This window comes from Theropithecus gelada, chromosome 3 (assembly GCF_003255815.1).
Source record: "Theropithecus gelada isolate Dixy chromosome 3, Tgel_1.0, whole genome shotgun sequence".
Lineage (NCBI taxonomy): Eukaryota > Metazoa > Chordata > Mammalia > Primates > Cercopithecidae > Theropithecus > Theropithecus gelada.
Genome location: NC_037670.1, coordinates 172,483,960 through 172,508,782, shown reverse-complemented (window position 1 = coordinate 172,508,782; position 24,823 = coordinate 172,483,960). Strand labels below are relative to the sequence as shown.

The following is a 24,823-nucleotide window of genomic DNA, read 5'->3' as shown; positions in this document are numbered from 1 at the left end:
CCTTCCTTCCTTCCTTCCTTCCTTCCTTCCTTCCTTCCTTCCTTCCTCCTTCCCTCCCTCCCTCTCTCCCTTCTTCCATCTCTATCCTTCCCCTCCCACCCTCCCCTCTCCTCTCTTCTCTTCTTCTCGCTCTGTCGCCCAGGCTAGAGTGCAGTGGCGCTATCTCAGCTCACTGCAACCTCCGCTCCCCAGGTTCAAACTATTCTCCTGCCTCAGCCTCCTGAGTAGCTGGGATTACAGGTACCTGCCACCACACCCTGCAGCTTGAGGCTGTGATATGTGAGTATGTGAGTATGTGAGTATGTGATATGTGAGTATGTGATAAAAAGCAATTGCGTACCACATACTTAAAATAGATAGTATGCTATCATATGTTATGATTGAGAATGAGTAACAAGAAGCCAGTGGATCAGAACATGTGGAAATTTATCTTTTAAAAGTTAAGCCCAACAGCAAGGGACTGTGGGTTAAATGGAACGCTTGGCAGTTGAGGCACTGTATTTCACAATCTTTCAAAATCTGTGCTCCCATTTGTTGACATAGTAATCTAATTATGCCCCATGTAGGAGGCTAATGGTAATATCAAACCTCAGAAGATCCCAGATAAACATCCGACCAGCCAATAGGACATTTCCATGCTTTATATTCTGTAGGTTATATTACCAAAACAATAGCTATTTTGGGGTTTTCTTTCTAAACACAAAATTACAATTTTTCAAACTACACATGCCCTTTTGGAGATTCTGATATGGTCCTTGCTCTCAGTTGAAGAAAAATATATTGTTATGGAATCTTAAGAAAAATGACATGAAAATGTGTTCTTAAAATATTTTTACATAAAAAAGTAGGTTACAAAACAGTATGTGCCATATGATCTCATTTTTGTAAAAAAAGTATATATAAATGCATAGAAAAATGTTTAGAAATATACACACCAAAATGATAATTTAAATATATTAGAATATGGGATTATAGCTGAATTTTTGTTTTGTCCTTTTTGCTGCTCTGAATTTTTAAATCATTCAACAATAAACAATACTTGTATAATTTTAAAGTTACAATCTGATAATTTCCACTTTCTCTGGCAAAGATTGGTGACTTTATAAGCAACTCTATTCTGTAACAACTATTTAATCAGAAAGATCAGTTTATCAAAATGTGGAGAATAAGATTTTACTTAAATGCAGAAAATTAGAGGGCATTTAAAACTAGATTGAAATATTCCTCCTTATTTCTTACCTGTTTTTAGAAACTTGAGAAGATGTTTTTTAAAAAGAGAGTGGTCAAACTTTACCATAACATAATTTTGAACAAGATGTAAGTTCTTTTTTCCTGTTAAAAATGGCTAAAAACAAGGGCATGCTATTTTTCAAAGTAAAATCCTCACAGGTCTGAAGTGCCAGCATGTTCTGATGTTTAAACTAATGTATACAGGAACCAGAATGCAGGATGAGCATAATTCAGTGTTATAATTACACTTGACAGATATACACTGCTTCTATTATTCATTGGCTCTGGTTGCACTTACCCAGAAAGACTCTGTAGAATACTAAATATCAACCACTCTTCATAAAAAGTCATTTGGCATTCGCATCAGTTCTCATCAGAGGAATCAAACTCAGAGATGCAGAAAACCAAATTTGATCATTTTAACACTATCCGCAAAGGCAAGCAAAATGAGTAATTTCCGACAAGGCCTGAGGTCCAGCCAGCTTTCATTTGTCAAGCTCTTAACAGATAGGCAGTGGGTTATTTCTCTAGAGAGAGGTATCTTTGAAGTGCTCCTTGGGCTTTGGCTTTACTCCTTTCAATTGCTTCCATGTTGCATGGTCTTCCTCCCCCACCTGCATTTGCCTATGCTATTTTCTCTCTAGAAAAATGCCCTTATTTCATTTTTGCTTGTCATCCTTCAATGCAAATCGAATGTTGCATCTCCTGGAAACCCACCTTGGTGTCTTTAAAGTTTACTCCTTTTTGGTGTCATAGTACTTGTGAGACAGACCCCTAATTGTTCACGGAAAGTTTCTTTCCCCTTTTCATCATCACCCCTGCAAAGCTGCTATCCAGCCAGTAGCTGCCTTCCCGGTCCCTGTGCATCCAGGTGGAGACATGTGACTAGCTCTTACCAAAGGGAGGAGGGCAGAGGAACGTGTTCACTCTGGTTCAGCATGGTCAAGAAGACAGAATGCTTCTCCATCCTCCCTTTCTCTCTTTGCCAACTAGACTTCCCGGGCTCTAGAAGATGGTGAAACCACAGAGAAAAGGAGTCTGAATCTCTAAATCACTGTGTGGAAGGTCTTCATGGACTAGAGCATAGCATGCATATTATTATTGTTATTTTATTTAAGACACATTCTCATTCTGTTGCCTAGGCAGGAGTGTAGTGGTGCGATCTCAGCTCACTGCAACCTCCACCTCCCCGGTTCAAGTGATTCTCCTGCCTCAGCCTCCTGAGTAGCTGAGATTACAGGCACCTGCCACCACACATGGCTAATTTTTGTATTTTTAGTAGAGACAGGGTTTCACCATGTTGGACAAGCTGGTCTCAATCTCCTGGCCTCAGGCGATCTGCCCACTTCGGCCTTCCAAAGTGTTGGACTACAGGCGTGAGCCACCATAATATCCATAGCATGCATATTAGACTGTCATATGGCTGCAGAAACCTGGGGTTTTATTGGGTTTAGCAAGTATCTTATTTTTAAAGAAGATTACATAATGTTCCTAACTCTCTTATGACCTCAGCCTGTCCTGTGTAGCTTGAATCAACACTCAACTACAGCAACAGCAGATCTCTTTATGGTTAGCTATGGAAAGTGAGTGCTACGTACAATGCAGTGTGTACATTAAAATACATTTCAGGTTCTGAACGACTAGATCAGAAACTTCTAGAACACAATCCCCTTGTAAATTGAGAAGTACCTAAACTAAAAAAAAAAAAATTAAAGAATTAAAGGTAAAACAGCAATATGAAAGAAATAGAAATGTCCTTTTGTTTTTAAAGTAAGAAGATGTATTTTTACTATGACCCTACTCCTGTATAAGATTTCACGTAAGTCTTTATGTTTCCCCATTTCTCCTCAAGGTTCCTACTTGATTGCTATTAAAAATTGTCTTGTAATTTCAGCGAAATGCATCTTGAGAAAGATAACTTCCTGAAAATTTTCATTTATAACAAACTTTTTATTTCTTGTTGCAAAATTTTTATAGATTGAGGGGATACAAGTACAAATTAACAAACTTTGTATAAATTTTCCAGTTGACATCCAATTGGCCAGTGTTTTCTTTTCTTTTTTTTTTTTTTTAATTTATTTATTATTATTATACTGTAAGTTGTAGGGTACATGTGCATAATGTGCAGGTTTGTTACATATGTATACTTGTGCCTTGTTGGTGTGCTGCACCCATCAACTCGTCATTTACATCAGGTATAACTCCCAATGCAATCCCTCCCCCCTCCCCCCTCCCCATGATAGGCCCCGGTGTGTGATGTTCCCCTTCCTGAGTCCAAGTGATCTCATTGTTCAGTTCCCACCTATGAGTGAGACCATGCGGTGTTTGGTTTTCTGTTCTTGTGATAGTTTGCTAAGAATGATGGATTCCAGCTGCATCTATGTCCCTACAAAGGACACAAACTCATCCTTTTTTATGGCTGCATAGTATTCCATGGTGTATATGTGCCACATTTTCTTAATCCAGTCTGTCACTGATGGACATTTGGGTTGATTCCAAGTCTTTGCTATTGTGAATAGTGCCGCAATAAACATACGTGTGCATGTGTCTTTATAGCAGCATAATTTATAATCCTTTGGGTATATACCCAGTAATGGGATGGCTGGGTCATATGGTACATCTAGTTCTAGATCCTTGAGGAATCGCCATACTGTTTTCCATAATGGTTGAACTAGTTTACAATCCCACCAACAGTGTAAAAGTGTTCCTATTTCTCCACATCCTCTCCAGCACCTGTTGTTTCCCAATATTTTTAATGATCGCCATTCTAACTGGTGTGAGATGGTATCTCATTGTGGTTTTGATTTGCATTTCTCTGATGGCCAGTGATGATGAGCATTTTTTCATGTGTTTGTTGGCTGTATGAATGTCTTCTTTTGAGAAATGTCTATTCATATCCTTTGCCCACTTTTTGATGGGGTTGTTTGTTTTTTTCTTGTAAATTTGTTTGAGTTCTTTGTAGGTTCTGGATATTAGCCCTTTGTCAGATGAGTAGATTGCAAAAATTTTCTCCCATTCTGTAGGTTGCCTGTTCACTCTGATGGTAGTTTCTTTTGCTGTGCAGAAGCTCTTTAGTTTAATGAGATCCCATTTGTCAATTTTGGCTTTTGCTGCCGTTGCTTTTGGTGTTTTAGACATGAAGTCTTTGCCCATGCCTATGTCCTGAATGGTACTACCTAGGTTTTCCTCTAGGATTTTTATGGTATTAGGTCTAACATTTAAGTCTCTAATCCATCTTGAATTAATTTTCGTATAAGGAGTAAGGAAAGGATCCAGTTTCAGCTTTCTACTTATGGCTAGCCAATTTTCCCAGCACCATTTGTTAAATAGGGAATCCTTTCCCCATTTCTTGTTTCTCTCAGGTTTGTCAAAGATCAGATGGCTGTAGATGTGTGGTATTATTTCTGAGGACTCTGTTCTGTTCCATTGGTCTATATCTCTGTTTTGGTACCAGTACCATGCTGTTTTGGTTACTGTAGCCTTGTAGTATAGTTTGAAGTCAGGTAGCGTGATGCCTCCAGCTTTGTTCTTTTGACTTAGGATTGTCTTGGAGATGCGGGCTCTTTTTTGGTTCCATATGAACTTTAAAGCAGTTTTTTCCAATTCTGTGAAGAAACTCATTGGTAGCTTGATGGGGATGGCATTGAATCTATAAATTACCTTGGGCAGTATGGCCATTTTCATGATATTGATTCTTCCTATCCATGAGCATGGTATGTTCTTCCATTTGTTTGTGTCCTCTTTTATTTCACTGAGCAGTGGTTTGTAGTTCTCCTTGAAGAGGTCCTTTACATCCCTTGTAAGTTGGATTCCTAGGTATTTGATTCTCTTTGAAGCAATTGTGAATGGAAGTTCATTCATGATTTGGCTCTCTGTTTGTCTGTTACTGGTGTATAAGAATGCTTGTGATTTTTGCACATTAATTTTGTATCCTGAGACTTTGCTGAAGTTGCTTATCAGCTTAAGGAGATTTTGGGCCGAGACAATGGGGTTTTCTAAATATACAATCATGTCATCTGCAAACAGGGACAATTTGACTTCTTCTTTTCCTAATTGAATACCCTTGATTTCTTTCTCTTGCCTGATTGCCCTAGCCAGAACTTCCAACACTATGTTGAATAGGAGTGGTGAGAGAGGGCATCCCTGTCTTGTGCCAGTTTTCAAAGGGAATTTTTCCAGTTTTTGCCCATTCAGTATGATATTGGCTGTGGGTTTGTCATAAATAGCTCTTATTATTTTGAGGTATGTTCCATCAATACCGAATTTATTGAGCGTTTTTAGCATGAAGGGCTGTTGAATTTTGTCAAAAGCCTTTTCTGCATCTATTGAAATAATCATGTGGTTCTTGTCTTTGGTTCTGTTTATATGCTGGATTATGTTTATTGATTTGCGAATGTTGAACCAGCCTTGCATCCCAGGGATGAAGCCCACTTGATCATGGTGGATAAGCTTTTTGATGTGTTGCTGAATCCGGTTTGCCAGTATTTTATTGAGGATTTTTGCATCGATGTTCATCAGGGATATTGGTCTAAAATTCTCTTTTTTTGTTGTATCTCTGCCAGGCTTTGGTATCAGGATGATGTTGGCCTCATAAAATGAGTTAGGGAGGATTCCCTCTTTTTCTATTGATTGGAATAGTTTCAGAAGGAATGGTACCAACTCCTCCTTGTACCTCTGGTAGAATTCAGCTGTGAATCCATCTGGTCCTGGACTTTTTTTGGTTGGTAGGCTATTAATTGTTGCCTCAATTTCAGAGCCTGCTATTGGTCTATTCAGGGATTCAACTTCTTCCTGGTTTAGTCTTGGAAGAGTGTAAGTGTCCAGGAAATTATCCATTTCTTCTAGATTTTCCAGTTTATTTGCGTAGAGGTGTTTATAGTATTCTCTGATGGTAGTTTGTATTTCTGTGGGGTTGGTGGTGATATCCCCTTTATCATTTTTAATTGCGTCGATTTGATTCTTCTCTCTTTTCTTCTTTATTAGTCTTGCTAGTGGTCTGTCAATTTTGTTGATCTTTTCAAAAAACCAACTCCTGGATTCATTGATTTTTTGGAGGGTTTTGTGTCTCTATCTCCTTCAGTTCTGCTCTGATCTTAGTTATTTCTAGCCTTCTGCTAGCTTTGGAATGTGTTTGCTCTTGCTTCTCTAGTTCTTTTAATTGCGATGTTAGAGTGTCAATTTTAGATCTTTCCTGCTTTCTCTTGTGGGCATTTAGTGCTATAAATTTCCCTCTACACACTGCTTTAAATGTGTCCCAGAGATTCTGGTATGTTGTATCTTTGTTCTCATTGGTTTCAAAGAACATCTTTATTTCTGCCTTCATTTTGTTATGTACCCAGTAGTCATTCAGGAGCAGGTTGTTCAGTTTCCATGTAGTTGAGTGGTTTTGATTGAGTTTCTTAGTCCTGAGTTCTAGTTTGATTGCACTGTGGTCTGAGAGACAGTTTGTTATAATTTCTATTCTTGTACATTTGCTGAGGAGTGCTTTACTTCCAAGTACGTGGTCAATTTTGGAGTAAGTACGATGTGGTGCTGAGAAGAATGTATATTCTGTTGATTTGGGGTGGAGAGTTCTATAGATGTCTATTAGGTCCGCTTGCTGCAGAGATGAGTTCAATTCCTGGATATCCTTGTTAACTTTCTGTCTCGTTGATCTGTCTAATGTTGACAGTGGAGTGTTGAAGTCTCCCATTATTATTGTATGGGAGTCTAAGTCTCTTTGTAAGTCTCTAAGGACTTGCTTTATGAATCTGGGTGCTCCTGTATTGGGTGCATATATATTTAGGATAGTTAGCTCTTCCTGTTGAATTGATCCCTTTACCATTATGTAATGGCCTTCTTTGTCTCTTTTGATCTTTGATGGTTTAAAGTCTGTTTTATCAGAGACTAGTATTGCAACCCCCGCTTTTTTTTGTTCTCCATTTGCTTGGTAAATCTTCCTCCATCCCTTTATTTTGAGCCTATGTATGTCTCTGCGTGTGAGATGGGTCTCCTGAATACAGCAGACTGATGGGTCTTGACTCTTTATCCAGTTTGCCAGTCTGTGTCTCTTAATTGGAGCATTTAGTCCATTTACATTTAAGGTTAAGATTGTTATGTGTGAACTTGATCCTGCCATTATGATATTAACTGGTTATTTTGCTCATTAGTTGATGCAGTTTCTTCCTAGCCTCGATGGTCTTTACATTTTGGCATGTTTTTGAGATGGCTGGTACCGGTTGTTCCTTTCCATGTTGAGTACTTCCTTCAGGGTCTCTTGTAAGGCAGGCCTAGTGGTGACAAAATCTCTAAGCATTTGCTTATCTGTAAAGGATTTTATTTCTCCTTCACTTATGAAACTTAGTTTGGCTGGATATGAAATTCTGGGTTTAAAATTCTTTTCTTTAAGAATGTTGAATATTGGCCCCCACTCTCTTCTGGCTTGTAGAGTTTCTGCCAAGAGATCTGCTGTTAGTCTGATGGGCTTCCCTTTGTGGGTAACCCGACCTTTCTCTCTGGCTGCCCTTAAGATTTTTTCCTTCATTTCAACTTTGGTGAATCTGGCAATTATGTGTCTTGGAGTTGCTCTTCTCGAGGAGTATCTTTGTGGTGTTCTCTGTATTTCCTGGATTTGAATGTTGGCCTGCCCTACTAGGTTGGGGAAGTTCTCCTGGATGATATCCTGAAGAGTGTTTTCCAACTTGGTTCCATTTTCCCCCTCACTTTCAGGTACCCCAATCAGACGTAGATTTGGTCTTTTTACATAATCCCATACTTCTTGCAGGCTTTGTTCATTTCTTTTTCTTCTTTTTTCTTTTGGTTTCTCTTCTTGCTTCATTTCATTCATTTGATCCTCAATCGCTGATACTCTTTCTTCCAGTTGATCGAGTTGGTTACTGAAGCTTGTGCATTTGTCACGTATTTCTCGTGTCATGGTTTTCATCTCTTTCATTTCGTTTAGGACCTTCTCTGCATTAATTACTCTAGCCATCAATTCTTCCACTTTTTTTTCAAGATTTTTAGTTTCTTTGCGCTGGGTACGTAATTCCTCCTTTAGCTCTGAGAAATTTGATGGACTGAAGCCTTCTTCTCTCATCTCGTCAAAGTCATTCTCCGTCCAGCTTTGATCCGTTGCTGGCGATGAGCTGCGCTCCTTTGCCGGGGGAGATGCGCTCTTGTTTTTTGAATTTCCAGCTTTTCTGCCCTGCTTTTTCCCCATCTTTGTGGTTTTATCTGCCTCTGGTCTTTGGTGATGGTGATGTACTGATGGGGTTTTGGTGTAGGTGTCCTTCCTGTTTGATAGTTTTCCTTCTAACAGTCAGGACCCTCAGCTGTAGGTCTGTTGGAGATTGCTTGAGGTCCACTCCAGACCCTGTTTGCCTGGGTATCAGCAGCAGAGGCTGCAGAAGATAGAATATTTCTGAACAGCAAGTGTACCTGTCTGATTCTTGCTTTGGAAGCTTCCTCTCAGGGGTGTACTCCACCCTGTGAGGTGTGGGGTGTCAGACTGCCCCTAGTGGGGGATGTCTCCCAGTTAGGCTACTCAGGGGTCAGGGACCCGCTTGAGCAGGGAGTCTGTCCCTTCTCAGATCTCAACCTCCGTGTTGGGAGATCCACTGCTCTCTTCAAAGCTGTCAGACAGAGTCGTTTGCGTCTGCAAAGGTGTCTGCTGCTTTGTTATTGTTTACTGTGCCCTGCCCCCAGAGGTGGAGTCTACAGAGACAGGCAGGTTTCCTTGAGCTGCTGTGAGCTCCACCCAGTTCGAACTTCCCAGCAGCTTTGTTTACCTACTTAAGCCTCAGCAATGGCGGGCGCCCCTCCCCCAGCCTCTCTGCTGCCTTGCCGGTAGATCACAGACTGCTGTGATAGCAATGAGGGAGGCTCCGTGGGTGTGGGACCCTCCCGGCCAGGTGTGGGATATGATCTCCTGGTGTGCCTGTTTGCTCAAAGCGCAGTATTGGGGTGGGAGTTACCCGATTCTCCAGGTGTTGTGTGTCTCAGTTCCCCTGGCTAGGAAAAGGGATTCCCTTCCCCCTTGCGCTTCCCAGGTGAGGCGATGCCTCGCCCTGCTTCAGCTCTCGCTGGTCGGGCTGCAGCAGCTGACCAGTACCGATCGTCTGGCACTCCCCAGTGAGATGAACCCAGTACCTCAGTTGAAAATGCCGAAATCACCGGTCTTCTGTGTCGCTGGTGCTGGGAGTTGAAGACTGGAGCTGCTCCCATTCGGCCATCTTGCTCCGCCCCCAGTGTTTTCTTATATGGTTTTAATTTCAGTGTTTGATAGCTTATAGAAACCTAGCACTTGTTTTACTTGTAGTTGTCTTTGGCCTTTTGAGACATCCTTTGGTTCTGAGATTTTTCAAGTAATCTATCCCAGTCCCTCACTATATTTAAATGAAGCTCTACTCCCTGATTTATTGTATCTACTTTTTTTTTAAAAATATATATAGGAAAAGCCAGCTTTGAATTAATTGGTCCCAAGTGTCATCCTTAGTTGAATCAATTCTCCAGCATTAGCAACACACACTGACTGACTGTTAACTCTTTTCTTGAAGCATTTGTTTTTATAAAAATATCAAACCTATAGAGATACTGTTAGCTCCTAGAATGGCAGATGGAAAGTCTCTAACCGTATTATAATTTAAACTTTTCATATGTATTTCTGCTTTTCTCATTAATCCGTGTGTTCATTATCATGCAATAATAGCATACTCTTTCTTCCATCTGTCTCAGAATGTGTGAATTCAAGCTTCTTTGATTTCTTCTCTTAGAGGGCCTGTTGTCTTATAGGCGGTCATAGGCAGGTCAATTCTAGCTGTTTTTTGACACTTTAATATGCCATCTTTTAGAAGGGAAAGGTTTCATGAACTACCACATAGAGTAAATAATATGGAAATCATTGGCAGGGCACAGTGGCTTATGCCTGTAATCCCAGCACTTTGGTAGACCAAGGCGGGCACATCATGAGTTCAGGAGTTTGAGATCATCCTGGCCAACATAGTGAAACCCTGTCTCTAATAAAAATACAGAAATTAGCCAGACGTGGTGTCGTGAGCCTGTGCCTGTAGTCCTAGCTACTTGGGTGGCTGAGGCAGGAGAATTGCTTGAACCCGGGAGGCAGAGGTTGTGGTGAGCCGAGATCGCACCACTGCACTCCAGCCTGGGCAACAGAGCGAGACTCCGTCTCAAAAAAAAAAGAAAAGAAAACATTAGAATCCAAGAGAGTGAGATAGAAGACAGAAGATAAAATCAAAAAATTTTAATGAAACTTCAGCATGTCTTTGGAGTAATGATAAACTACTCCATTCAGACAAATGCTATGTGAAGATGCTGACTATGAGGATGCCTGCTACTTTCCAGGCAATACACCTAATGAATTGTCTTGTAAAAATGTTGACAGTTTTAGAGAAATGAAGACTTCTGTCTTACTTATGTTTCATATTATAAAACAAGATGCAAAAATGATAAAAAATATTTTGTGTGGGCAGGATTTCAATGAAGGGGAAGCAATTACGGAACAGGCAGAGACACAGTCAGTCTTAGGAAACTGTAGTGGTGTCCAGGGAATATCAGTAGCTGCATGTAGCTGAAGTTCTGGCACATGGTGTTGGTGGGTGAGGGGCAAAGCTTGTATGGAGTGGGGGAAAAAAAACTTTAAAAATTAAGTTAAGCCATAAATCACTTACCAAGCTTGGGCTTGTACTTTGTCTTATAAGGCACAGGGGGAATCATGTGGTCTGCAAGGAAAGGAGTAACTGGACCAGATCTGTAGAAATTTGGCCTCACTAGGGAGGGTGGTTATCAGGAGAGAGGGACTGGAGTGGGGGAGTCAAATTGTGAGCGTGTCTGAATCCAGAATCCAGGGATTTCAAGTAGCAAAGCCATCCTGGGAGGTAGAGATGTTTGGGGTGATTTTGTTATCTTTGCATCTATGTTCCAGCTGCCTTTTGTGATTAGTTGGAATTGATACTTTCTTTGGCATTGTTCTGGTATGATGGCTTACAGGAAGAATAGCATTTCTTTATATGAAAAATGCAGTGTTCTATCAAGATACACAGTCTATCCCCCTATGGGGAGGTTAGTAAAACTTTAAATAGGACATTGAGTTTTCTAATTTGAATAATGAAGAAGATGGCCATGACATTAACTAAGTGGGAGCCACAGGAGGGGGCTTCTGGGTGAAAATGATGGATTTCAATTTTGATATGTTGAGTTTGAGGTATCATGGGCCATTCTGGTGGCTCCTTAATTAGCATTTACAACGAGGTGGCAATAATGTTGGGAGATCTCCTGACTACATTTGGTGAAAGCATGTATGCTGACTGGAATTATTGGAAGCAGATGTGTTTTATTGTGGTACATCCCTCCCCACATCATCTTTAGGAGAACTGAGAACCCTGGCATGAAAAGTTAAGGTGCTGCTTGGCTATGAGTTCACTTAGGTTGGGAGGTGGTAAGGCACACTGGATGCTGATGGTCTCCGACAGGTTTGCAGAATTGTTAATGGTAGACGAGACCTTAAATACCATCTTGTTCAACCTTCTTGTTTTACAAGTGGACATGATAAAGTCTGGAGAGGTTCAAGGACTGGTCTATGGTCAGTCAGGTTAGAATCCTGGTCTCTCTCAGTCTAGTTGAAAAATTGAGTGTTTTATTAACTTTTTTATCATTCAAGGTTTTCTCAGAGCAGAGGTTTTCTCTTTTTCTACTTTTCCATTCAACTGTAATTTATACACGGTAAAATGTGCATATCTTAATGCACAGCTGGACACATTTTTACATATGCAATCATTCCTTGCATTAAGATAAAGAATATTTCTACCACCCAGAAAGTTCCTTTGCACACCCTCCTAGTTGACATCAGCTATCCCCAGGAATAGTTACTATTCTGGCTTCTCTGCAGTAATCTATGTGGATTACTTTGGTTTATTTTCAAGCATCGCATGAAAGAAATCAGGACCTACTGTCATGTATGTACAATGTAATGTCTTTGAGGGAATCCTGCCTCTCATGTTTACTTTCTTTTTATTGTCCTAAAATGCCCTTGACTATGTAAATAAGCTGGAGTTTAATAGGGAGAGTCTAAGGACACCAGATCTCTAGTGAGGTCTTGGGGAGCCTATGTCCTGGACTTTAGCTGGTTTCCAAAGCAGAAGTTGAGTCCCAGCGGGGGGACGAGCTATCTCTTTGGGTGTGACCGGTAGTAGCCTGCCCTTGGTGGTTACTCGGAATCCAGGATCTGGGCCCAAGGCAAAGGAATTCTTACCAAGAAAGCAGTTGTAACTTCAAAAGGAAGAATCCTGCCTGGTAGCAGGAAGTGCCAACAGAGCGAGCTCACCATCCCCACGACGGGGAGGAAAGGCGATGTGGAGAGACTGGGGTTATGTAGCACCCATAGGAGCTGCCATGTGAGAGGGCTGGTCAGGAGGCCTGGGTGGTCTCCCAAAGCCACCTCTGAAGTGTGGTGGGACAGAGGCAGAACCCTAGAATCTGTAGAAAGATGTCACTCTGTCTGGCCAGCTTAGGAGGAATTCTCAGTCCTCTCTGGAAATTTCCAGATCAGGACATGAGTGGACCAGTAAACTCTAAAGTAACTTGAAATATTTTTATATCCAGAAGACATTCTATTCTAAAATCCATCCTCATAACTCTAGGATACCTCTACTGTACCTTCAAATAACTGTCCCTTCAGTGTAATTGGCAAAGAAATCTGGATAAATTTAATCCAAATTGATTTACCAATTATTTATATATCTTTTAATACTTAATAAGAACAAAAAGCTATTATATGAAAACCTTTCTTTCTTTTTTTTTTTTTTTTGAGATGGAGTCTCACTCTGTTACCCGGGCTGGAGTGCAGTGGCACGATCTCAGCTCACTGCAAGCTCCGCCTCCCAGGTTCACGCCATTCTCCTGCCTCAGCCTCCCGAGTAGCTGGGACTACAGCCCGCCCACCACCAAGCCCGGCTAATGTTTTTTTTGTATTTTTAGTAGAAACGGGGTTTCACCGTGTTAGCCAGGATGGCCTCAATCTCCTGACCTTATGATCCGCCAGCCTTGGCCTCCCAAAGTGCTGGGATTACAGGTGTGAGCCACTGCACCCTGCCATGAAAAGCTTTAATATAGCACAAATTTCATCTTTAGTTTACGTTTATTTTTGGTCTATAAAACTTCTTTTTGGTCTATAATTCAAATCAAAGGTTTAAGTCGAGAAGTTAGAGAACTTTTTTTAAAATCACAAGTGTTGTTATTAAATATTCAGGTCTTCAAATTTTATTTTTGGGGAGAGAATAGTTTTTTTTCTTATGTATAGTAATGACCAAGTCAGAGTCATTTTTCAGATCCCAAATGTTGAATACAAATTGAAACCATAATTAGACTTGCAAAGTAGTAGAAACACTAAAAGTCTTCCTATATCCATGTTGATAACCCAAGTTGGCTTGGCTAATTAAAAAGAAAAATCCAGAGACCCGGCATGGTGGCTCACGATTGTAATCCCAGCATTTTGGGAGGCTGAGGCGGGTGGATTGCTTGAGTCCAGGGTTCGAGACCAGCCTGGGCAATATGGCGAAACCCTGTCTCCACAAAAAATACAAAAATTAACCAAGTGTGGTGGCATGCACCTGTGGTACCAGCTACTTGGGAGGCTGAGGTGGGAGGATCACTTACATCTCGAAGGTGGAGGTTGTGGTGAGCCGAGATTGCACCACTGCACTCCAGCCTGGGCGACAGTGAGACTCTGCCTCTAAATAAATAAATAATAAATATATATGAAAAATCCGCATGCTAACATCTGATTTGTACAAATAAAAAACAATATATTTTTTAAAAACATCCTAAATAACACCCGAACAGCACAGCCCAGTAAAGTGGAATTAGACATTCTTCACATCTACAAGAGTGAAACTGTTTAAAAATGAAAAGTTCTAACCTAGGTAATACCATTCAGGACATAGGCATGGGCAAGGACTTCATGTCTAAAACACCAAAAGCAACAGCAGCAAAAGCCAAAATTGACAAATGGGATCTCATTAAACTAAAGAGCTTCTGCACAGCAAAAGAAACTACCATCAGAGTGAACAGGCAACCTACAGAATGGGAGAAAATTTTTGCAATCTACTCATCTGACAAAGGGCTAATATCCAGAACCTATAAAGAACTCAAACAAATTTACAAGAAAAAAACAAACAACTCCATCAAAAAGTGGGCAAAGGATATGAACAGACACTTCTCAAAAGAAGATATTCATACAGACAACAGACCCATGAAAAAATGCTCATCATCACACGCCATCAGAGAAATGCAAGTCAAAACCACAATGAGATACCATCTCACACCAGTTAGAATGGCGATCATTAAAAATATCGGGAAACAACAGGTGCTGGAGAGGATGTGGAGAAATAGGAACACTTTTACACTGTTGGTGGGATTGTAAACTAGTTGAACCATTGTGGAAAACAGTGTGGCAATTCCTCAAGGATCTAGAACTAGAAATACCATTTGACCCAGCCATCCCATTACTGGGTATATACCCAAAGGATTATAAGTCATGCTGCTATAAAGACACATGCACACGTATGTTTATTGCGGCACTATTCACAATAGCAAAGACTTGGAATCAACCCAAATGTCCATCAGTGACAGACTGGATTAAGAAAATGTGGCACATATACACCATGGAATACTATGCAGCCATAAAAAAGGATGAGTTCGTGTCCTTTGTAGGGACATGGATGCAGCTGAAAACCATCATTCTCAGCAAACTATCGCAAGAACAGAAAACTAAATACCGCATGTTCTCACTCATAGGTGGGAATTGAACAATGAGATCACTTGGACACAGGAAGGGGAGCATCACACACTGGATCCTACTGTGGGGAGGGGGGAGGGGGCAGGGATAGCATTAGAAGATATACCTAATGTAAATGACGAGTTAATGGGTGCAGCACACCAACATGGCACATGTATATATATGTAAAAAACCTGCACGTTGTGCACATGTACCCTAGAACTTAAAGTATAATAAGAATAAATAAATAAATAAAAAGTTCACTTTTGAAATACTGGAAGATAAATTGCCGTTAGTTTACTTCTTCAGACTCATCAGTTCCTGTATATTGCAGAATATTTTCTTCTGATTTTCTTGAGCATGTATATTGCAGAAGGCTGCATCTTGAAAATGAAAGTTTTTCCTTCATATTCTTTCCTAAGATTAGTAGGACATCAGGCCACTGCCTCCACATTTTTGTGGAGATATATCTGCTAAATGCAAATACTTCCTCCAAGTTATCCTGATACCTGAAAAAGCTCAAACTTGGGCAACACGGAAGCTTGTGTTAAAGTATTACAACAGTTTCTGGTTGCTTTCCTTGAATGTTACCTACTCAGTGAGCTTTTCCTTCAAAACTTCCCTCCAAAAATCCCCTTCACAAATGTCTTCTAAAATCTTATTTATTTATTTATTTATTTATTTATTTATTTAGAGATAGATTCTTGCTCTGTCGCCTAGGCTGGAGTGCAGTGGTGCAATCTCAGCCTCCTGGGTTCAAGTGATCCTCGTGCCTCAGCCTCCCGAGTAGCTGGAATTACAGGGGTGTGCCACCACACCCGGCTAATTTTTGTATTTTTAGTAGAAACAGAGTTTCGCCATGTTGGTCAAGCTGGTCTTGAACTCCTGAGCTCAAGCAATCTGCCCACCTCGGCCTCCCACAGTGCTGGGATTACAGGCATGTGCCACTGTGCCCAACCTAAAATCTCTTTTAAATTGTTAAACAAAAATAAAGACTGTATGGTCACTATTTGTTATATTATTAAACACCTTCAAACACTTCCTTCCTCTGACTGCAGTCCACCCTAAGGGGACCCTAACTTACAACCCTTAGAATTGTAACCCCTTTTCTGAGTGGCCCATATCTTGGGGCCAGGCGAACAGTTGGCCCATCCTTCCCTTCTCCGTGCTTCTTCCACTCTTATGGCTTCAAAGTCTTCAAACGGCAACGCGTCCACCTATGATTCATCCTCTCCCCGTTCATATTGTGGTCACTGTTTGAAACCCGGGACAGTAAAATTTGGGTCATGGATTCCCTGTCCATTTCACCTCTGGTTTTCACCAGTGATGACCTCAACAGTGACATAGGTGACCACTCAACAACACTCTGGCCTCCCAGTGCCCTGATTTTCTCTGCGGCCTTTTGATACAACCTACAAAATTCCATTTCAATTTTCATTCTTCTTATCACCCAAACTGCTTTCCTGTGAAATCTTGAATTCAAAAATTTCACCAACTGTGACCTGTTCTTCCGCCTTTCCACATATTATTCCTTATCTATATTTGGATCAGCACCTCAGTCGTGGTGATCTCCTTCTCCACCTAGATTTTCCGGGGCTCTCCATTCAGACTAGCACCTCATTCATTCATTTCATTCATTCAACAAACGCTTATTCAGTTCTTACCACGTGCCAGGCATTATGGTGGCCCTGGAGATATAATGGTAACTAATGTTCCATAATCCTCGCAGCATGGGTGTATGATGGAGCCACACCTTTTTGATGTGTTCATGCCATCTATGATGCTGCGCTTTTTTCCTTTGGCATTCTGAGCCTGAAACTTCCTTTTCCATTTATTTTGTGGCTCTGTTGAAATGTTAGCATCTTCAAGAAAACTTTTCTTCTTCAATCAGAAGTAAATGGTGCCTCATCTAAGTAACCACAGCATATTGCTTGCACCTCTAATATTATCCTATCCAAAATATTGTTTTATAGGCCAGGTGTGGGTGGTGGCTTACACCTGTAAACCCAGTACTTTGGGAGGTGGAGGCAGGCAGATCACTTGAAGTCAGGAATTGGAGACCAGCCTGGCCAACATGGTGAAACTCTGTCTCTACTAAAAATACAAAAAATTAGCCCGGTGTAGTGGCACACACCTGTGATACCAGCTACTTGGGAAGCAGAGGCAGGAGAATTGCTTGAACCCGGGAGGCAGAGGTTGCAGTGAGCCAAGATTGTGCCACTGCACTCTAGCCTAGCTGGCAGAGTGAGTGAGAATCTGTCAAAAAAAAAAAAAAAACAAAAAAAAAAAACAACCAACAGAAAACAAAACAAAACAAAACAAAAACCAAAACCAAACCATATATATATATACATATATATGGTTTTATAATAACAGAGATTACTAGTCTCAAATAAAGAAAATGTGGTACATATACATCATGGAATACTACACAGCCATAAATAAGAATGAGATAATGTCCTTTGCAGCAACATAGATGAAGCTGGGGGCCATAATCCTGAGTGAAGTAACACAGGAACAGAAAGCCAAATATTACATGTTCTCACCTATAAGTGGAAGCTAAACACTGAGTATGCATGGATACGTGTACTGAGGGTGGAGGGCAGGAGGAGGGAGAGGATGGAAAAACTAACTACCTATCAGGTACTATGCTTATTACTTGGGTGACAAAATAATCTGTACATCAAACCCCTGTGACATGCAATTTGCCTATGTAACAAACTTGCACATTTACCCCTGAACCTAAAAGAGAGAGAGAGAGAGAGAGAGAGAGAGAGAGAGAGAGAGAGAGAGATTACCAGTCTCTCCCACTAGATGGTGTGTGCCTCTAGGATGGGGCCATGTCTTCTTCTTATGTTCATTTTAGGTACATACAGAGCAGGTACTCAATAAATACTAGTTGAATGTTTAGATGACCATATATTTAGAAGCAGATCTGAGACTTGCCCCCAAGTCTTCATTGCCTGTGTCATACTTCACACTCTAACCATACAAAATGCTTGCAGTTTCCCGAACGCCCATCACGCTCCCTATTCCTGTGTTTTTGTTCGCATTGCCTCTTCCTCCAAGAATTCTTTTCCCCATGCCTTCCTCTAACTCTTTTGCCTGCTCTTTATGACCCAGCTGAAGCATTCCCTCATCTTCCCCTTCATTCCCAGGATAGGTCATACACTGTCCACTGAATGTTCATAATACTTTGTGCCTATCATTGTAATTTACTTATTTTAATGATCAAAAGCACCACATCTGGAGTTGGCAGTGTCAACTATATGCTCCCATTTCCTTAGCTGTAAAATGTGTATAAAACTTGGTGTGTAACATAAAAAAGTTAATACCTACAAAAGCTTCAGAACAGGGCCTGGCACTTGGAAAGCTCTCAGTGAAATCATGTATCCACACTGTTACTAATGTGCTTGTCTCCTTCACTAGGAGGTGGGTGCTGGGTTCTCCTGTTTCCACCTCAGGGGTTCCAGTGCCTCCCAGCAGCAGCAGTAGTGCAGGTGGTCAGTAGGTGGTGGCCCGAGGTTGGGACCCTGGTTATGACGGCCCTCTCAGTCAGAAAAAGGATCTAGAGCAGCCAAGTTAATCCTTTAGGGGTAACTGAAAAAATATATGGACAGATCCATGGTTGTTAGTGATGAAGAAAAGTTTAGAGTCCGGGTTTTCTGATACTGCTCCATAAATTTGTTTTTAGCAATATCTCTTTGCCATCTCAAACAAACAAACACACAACAACAACAACAACAACAACAACAAATTCTGATTTGGAAAGGCATTTCCTAGTGGGTGGTTTATGCTGTCCTCTTACTTCCACCTCTTCCCCTCACCGCTGTGAGGTGCTGCGATGCTGGGTCTACCTCACGCCCACAGCCATGGGGACCTTGCTCCTTCAGCCAGTCCCTTTATCTCCTGTTATCTCCAATACCCCTTCTCTACCATATTTTTATCCTTCATCTATATGAATGCTCAAGTCTCTACCATCCTCAAACAAGAATAAACAAAACCACCCTGCCTTGATCTCCAAATCCACTTCCACTCACCCTAGTGATACCTGACTTTTTGACAGTGATGTCTACATGTTAAATCTGATGGTCAATTTATGTCCTTGTTTTAGTGACCTCTCAGCAATATCTAACACTCTTTTTTTCTTCTTGAAATGTCTTTTTTATTTGGCTTCTGGGTACCACTGTCTTCCTACTTCTCTGTTAGTTTTCTACAAACTAGTTTTCTTCCTTCTATTCCTTGAATGTGGTTTTCTCTTTCTTTTCTCTTTGTCTCTTGCTTGCTTGCTTGCTTGCTTTTTCTCTTTCTTTCTCTCTTTCTCTCCCTTCCTTCCTTCCTTTCCTCCCTCCCTCCCTCCCTCCCTCCCTCCCTCCCTCCCTTCCTTCCTTCCTTCCTTCCTTCCTTCCTTCCTTCCTTCCTTCCTTCCTTCCTTCCTTCCTTCCTTCTTCTCTCTCTTTCTCTGTCTCTTGCTTTCCCCTCCCTCCCTCCCTTCCATGGGGTCTTGCTCTGTCACTCAGGTTAGGAGGTGCAGCTGTGTGATCATAGCTCACTACTGCCTCAAATTCTTGGGCTCAAGGGATCCTCCTGCCTCAGCCTCTGGGCAGGAGGCTAAGGGACTACAGGTGCAGGCAACCATGCCTGGCTAATGTTTTATTTTTATTTTTGTAGAGATAGCATTTCACCATGTTGCCCAGGCTGGTCTTGAACTTTTGGGCTCAAGTGATCCTCCCACTTCAGCCTCCCAAAGTGCTGGGATGACAGGTGTGAGCCACTGCACCCAGCTGGTTGTCTTTCTTGCACATCTTGCTTCCTCTCTCTACACATTTGTTTTGGGCAATCTCATCCATGCTGAGGGTACTGAATGCTTATTTCCTGATCCTCTAAGTGATGATGACTCCTAAACTGAGTTTCTGAGACCTCTCTGTTGGGTTCTGGACTTGTCCATTCAGCATCCTCTAGATGTGTCCACTTGATTAGATCCTCCTATAGCCTGCAGAGACGTAGTCTCAAAATATCCAGAATGCAATTTGTATTTTTCTCTTGAATGTCAAACCCCTTCATGAAAGGTGCCCCACTCACACAACATCAAAACCAGAAACATCGGTTTCATTCTAGGATCTTCCTGTCCACTTAACCCTCACCAGAATTTGTTGAATGTCTGTGGAATCTATCTCTTAAGGATCTTTCTTTTTTCTTTTTCTTTCTTTCTTTTTTTTTTTGAGACGTAGTCTCGCTCTGTCGCCCAGGCTGGAGTGCAGTGGTACGATCTCAGCTCACTGAAGGATCTTCCATATCTACAATGCTTCATTGCTGTCTTCCTCTCTTTCTATGCATTCTGCCTCTATCTTAACAGAGGCTCCCATGGCCACTTGTCTGGCTTCCAGCCTTTTCTCTGGTGAATGTAAACCTGATCAAGTTATGCCCTGGTTGTCCATAACCTTCAGGGTCAAGTCGAGCAAGCTGTTCCCCCAGGCAGACTACATTGTGTGCTCATCCCTGCCCTCCTTGCAATTGCTGGCCCCTCCCCTCCCCACTGCACCTGTCCCCTCTTGGGTCCTTCGGTTCAGTCCCCGACACCTTTGTTCATTTGGTGTTATCCTGAAACTTCCTTTTTTCCCTGGCTCCTGTTCTTCCCCCACCTTCTTCACCTGACTGACTTCTACTTATCCGTCAAAATTTAATTAAAGCATTCTATCCCTGGGAGGTGCTCCTTGTCATGCCAGTCAGGTTTAAATATTCCCCTCGGTGCTCCCGGTCACTTTCTCGATGTCTGTTCTGTGAGGCAGTGTGCTTTAAGGTTAACAGCAAGGACTTTGGGACAGACACAGAATGTTTGGGGTCAAACCCCAGCTCTGCCACTTCTTCACTGTATGATCCTGTCCAGGCAACACACTCATGCTGTGCCTCAGTTTCCTCGTTTGTAAAACGGAGATGTGAATGGTAGTATGCACTTCACAGGGTAGTTAGGAGTGTGAGATGATTCATGTAAAATGCCTGGAACGAGGCCTGACAGTTTGAATGAAGCTGAGCTATTTTTGTTATTATAACTCCTGAGTTACTTGCCTGCTTTCTAAAACAAACAGAAAGATCTTTGAGGGAAATAAATCACACTCGATTTGACTAAATTCCCTCAGCACTAGCACTGTACCTGGGACATAGTAGATACTCAGTAAATACTCATTGAATGAACGAATAAATACTAATAGTAAATACATGAAGTATAGGGTTAAAATGTTACCATTAAAGCATGCTAATGAGTGCGATTGCCCTAATTTTATCTCTGTGTTTTTCTACTTGTGCATAAGATGCTGATGGTATCTCATTAACTTACTGTACACCGACTCACTGTTTTCTGAGTCAAGAATCTTCCACTCTTGACTGAAGGGCACAATGTAATTAATTAACAGAACTGTTATTCTGGAAAGCAATATGTAGTCTTGAACTGTGACAAAATTCCTTTGAGACACGCTCAGAGAAACAAAATGTGAATTCCTGTCAGAAAGGGATCAGAAGGCCTAACAAGGAAAAGGGAAAACACAGAGACAGTTCTGAAGAGTTTAACTTCAGAATCAACGTTTCCTGAGGCTCCTCTGGTAGCCCGCCACTGCTGTGGAAACAATTAGGTTTGCAGAGTGATTCCTCAGCACAGGGAAGTGGGCCTGAGAGAATTCTCTACCCAATGTCTCAGGAATCCTGACGGCAAAGTGTCTGACTGAAAAAGTGTGATCAGTGGCCAGGCGTAGTGGTTCACACCTGTAATCCATGCACTTTGTGGGGCCAACGTGGGTGGATCACGAGGTCAGGAGTTCAACACCCTCCTGGCCAAGATGGTGAAACCTCGTCTCTACTAAAAATACAAAAATTAGCCTGGCACAGTGGCAGGTGCCTGTAATCCCAGCTACTTGGGAGGCTGAGGCAGGAGAATTGCTTGAATCCAGGGGGTGGAGGTTGCAGTGAGCCAAGATCACCCCAGTGCACTCTAGCCTGGGCGACAGAGTGAGATTCCGTCTCAAAAAAAAAAAAAGAAAGAAAGAAAAAGAAAAAGAAAAGGTGTGATCGGTGAGACGGCAACAAATCTCCAACATGGCCATTTTTTTCTGCATGTTCTTCATGAAAGCGCCACTTCTTATTTACTTTGTAGTTTTTCTTAAATACAGAAGTCTGCCTCCCTTTCCATGAGGCTCCTTTGAACCCTGATGGAGATGATATATAATGATGGCATCTAATATGTACCATTTGGGGATCATGAAAAGGTCTTTCCAGCCTCGCTGGTTATTAGTAGATTCAGGGGCTCTGAGGAAAGATCGGAGGCTCGAATCTGTGTCTCGAACCTTTCACATGTTTTGGCCCAGAGTAAAGGATACGGTGAAAGGAAGGTAAACGACAAAAGGAGGCTGTAATTCAACCTGGGCCACATGGTTTTAATACTGTGGAAAGACCTGGAAAACTCTGAAGACAGCTCTAAAGATTTTTCATAATTAGAAATTAGCGGCCTGGTGCAGTGGCTCATACCTGTAATCCCAGCACTTTGGGAGGTCAAAGCAGGCACATTGCCTGAGCCCAGGGATCTGAGACCAGCCTGCTGACATGGCAAGACCCCGCAATGACAAAAAGCACAAAAATTAGCCAAGTGCGGTGCCACACACCTGTAGTCCCAGCTACTTGGGAGGCTGAGGTGGGAGGATCACCTGAGCCTGGGAATTCGAGGTTGCAGTGAACCATGATTGCGCCACTGCACTCCAGCCTGGGTGACAGAGTGACACCTTGTCTCAAAAAAAAAAAAAAAAAAAAAAAAAGAGAAAAGAAGAAGAAATTAGAAGGCCGAGTAGAAACACCTGCTCTCCCTCTATCTGGTTTGTGTTCCTTCCCACCCAGGCGTGGCTTTAGAAAACATGAGGACATAAAATAAATATGGGGGAATCCAAGTACTTTTATAGAAACTTACAGAATGACTCAAATATAGAACTGGTAATTTTCTTCTGTGGCCATAAAATCTTTCTAAAATTTGATCCGACTTATGTAGAAGTCAGAAAATAGTTTGATTCAGTTAGTTAATTTTAACTGAGGGAAGCAAGAATCCCCTTTCAATTATTCTTATCCATAATTCAGTAAAGGGGGGATTTTAGCTAATTAATTAATTTTAATTCTAGGACCAGGATAGCCTCAGTCTCCCTTTCAATCAGACCTGGCTCAGATCAGATCCACCATGAGCATCCTTGGAAGATGATAATTACAATAACTACTAGACACTGAAATAAATGCTTTATGAATATCTAAATTCTATTCTCACAACCACAAATTAGCATTTCTTTTTTATAAATCAGAAAATTAGGATTCAAAGAGATTAAGCAATTTACCTGACGGTGTAGAATTGAACCTGAGAATGCTACTGTGAATCCAACAGCATTTCAGCAGAAATGGGAAATGGATTTGGGATTAATCTTAGAAAAGACCCAGGAACATAAGCAGTCAGTTAAAGGGGACAGACTTGGGGAAGAGAGACTTTTTGATATGCTGAGTGTAAGGCTGAGGTTTTGCAAAGGGACAGGGGACATAGCCTGGCCTCGTCCTTGTGGTTGATCTGTGGTCTCCCTGACTCTCACAGCCAATGGAGTTCAACATTTGCAAATAATCAACTAGCCTAGAAGTCAGGGGACTGTAACTTCCAAAAGCCGAACTGGGACCCTGATGATTAAAGGGTCCAGGTAGGGCAAGCATTGCACTGAAGTCTTGTGTAGCGAATCCCCACCTTCCACCGACGGAGCTCCCCAAGCCTGAATGCCCCCTTATGGTGTTTGCTCCCAGGCTGGTGAGCTGAGCTAAGCAGCATCCTCTCTAGCTCTGCCTCTTTTGTCTCTGTATCTTTGGCTAAGTACATGACATCCAGAACTCACTTGTAGAGGGTGTGCAGGTGTGGGTCCTCTTTAGGAAACCTGCAGACTCTGTGTCATGGAATCACCCAGTCCTGTGGTCTCTGCAGCCTCCTGAACTCATGCGGATGTCACTAGTTATCATTCCTGTCTTCCTTGACACGATTTCCCTCACTCCCTGCTCCTCAGGTCAAGGCACACACCCCTCATCTACTTTTGACCTCTTCTCTTTGGAAAAGAGCCACACAAGACATGAAGCTGTAAATAAACCTTCCTCTCCCACATTCTGAGAGCAGTGTGTTCTCTCTCGTCTTCTTGAATAACTGCTTGAGAATCTGGATGCGCCTGCTTCCCTGAGAGCATCCCAAGGACAGGGACTGAGGTTGGGGGCCCACACTCAGGCTTGTGTGTCCCCCTCTAGTCCTGCTGCTGGAACAAAGGAAACCTTTCTTGTTTGAATCAAAATCAGGGCCCGGACCACCCTGAGGTGACGAAAGTGGCTCGCCATGAGTTGACAAGGAACTTAATACTCACACTTCAGCTCCAGCTTGATGAAATCTTCCTTTCCCATATTTTCAAGAAACACTCCCCAGGGGGTCAATGTTTTGAAGTAGAAAGAAATGTCAGCGCTAGTTTCCCCTTGGAAGGTAGAGAAATGCAGGTAGGAGGATGGGTTTGGGAAAGAGGCGGCATTCCAATAATTCCCTGTGGGAAGAAAACAAAAAAATCAGGTTAACTCACACCCTGATCCGCCTAGTCATGTAACAGATACCCATTTCTTGAGTTTAATGAGTACCATTAGCAATAGTCGTTATTTTCTCTCATCCTGTTGAACAACATTGGACCAAATCCCCACGAATATATCTCTGACTTTCCAAAAGTTATATGTGTGTCTATATAATATTCATTTATGTATAAAGATATTTAAAATATTAATATACACAATCTATAT

At 41.7% G+C, this 24,823-nt stretch overlaps 1 protein-coding gene across 2 annotated transcripts in view; it reads right to left on the bottom strand.

The window, feature by feature from the left end:
• The window catches only part of CNTNAP2 (contactin associated protein like 2), a 2,276,620-nt gene that overhangs the window by 279,513 nt on the left and 1,972,284 nt on the right, over window positions 1-24,823 (bottom strand). For both annotated transcript variants that reach the window (XM_025380223.1, XM_025380224.1), the window contains one exon: window positions 24,406-24,576. In XM_025380223.1, coding sequence (XP_025236008.1) covers window positions 24,406-24,576 — 171 coding nt within the window. The remainder of the gene's footprint in view (window positions 1-24,405; window positions 24,577-24,823) is intronic.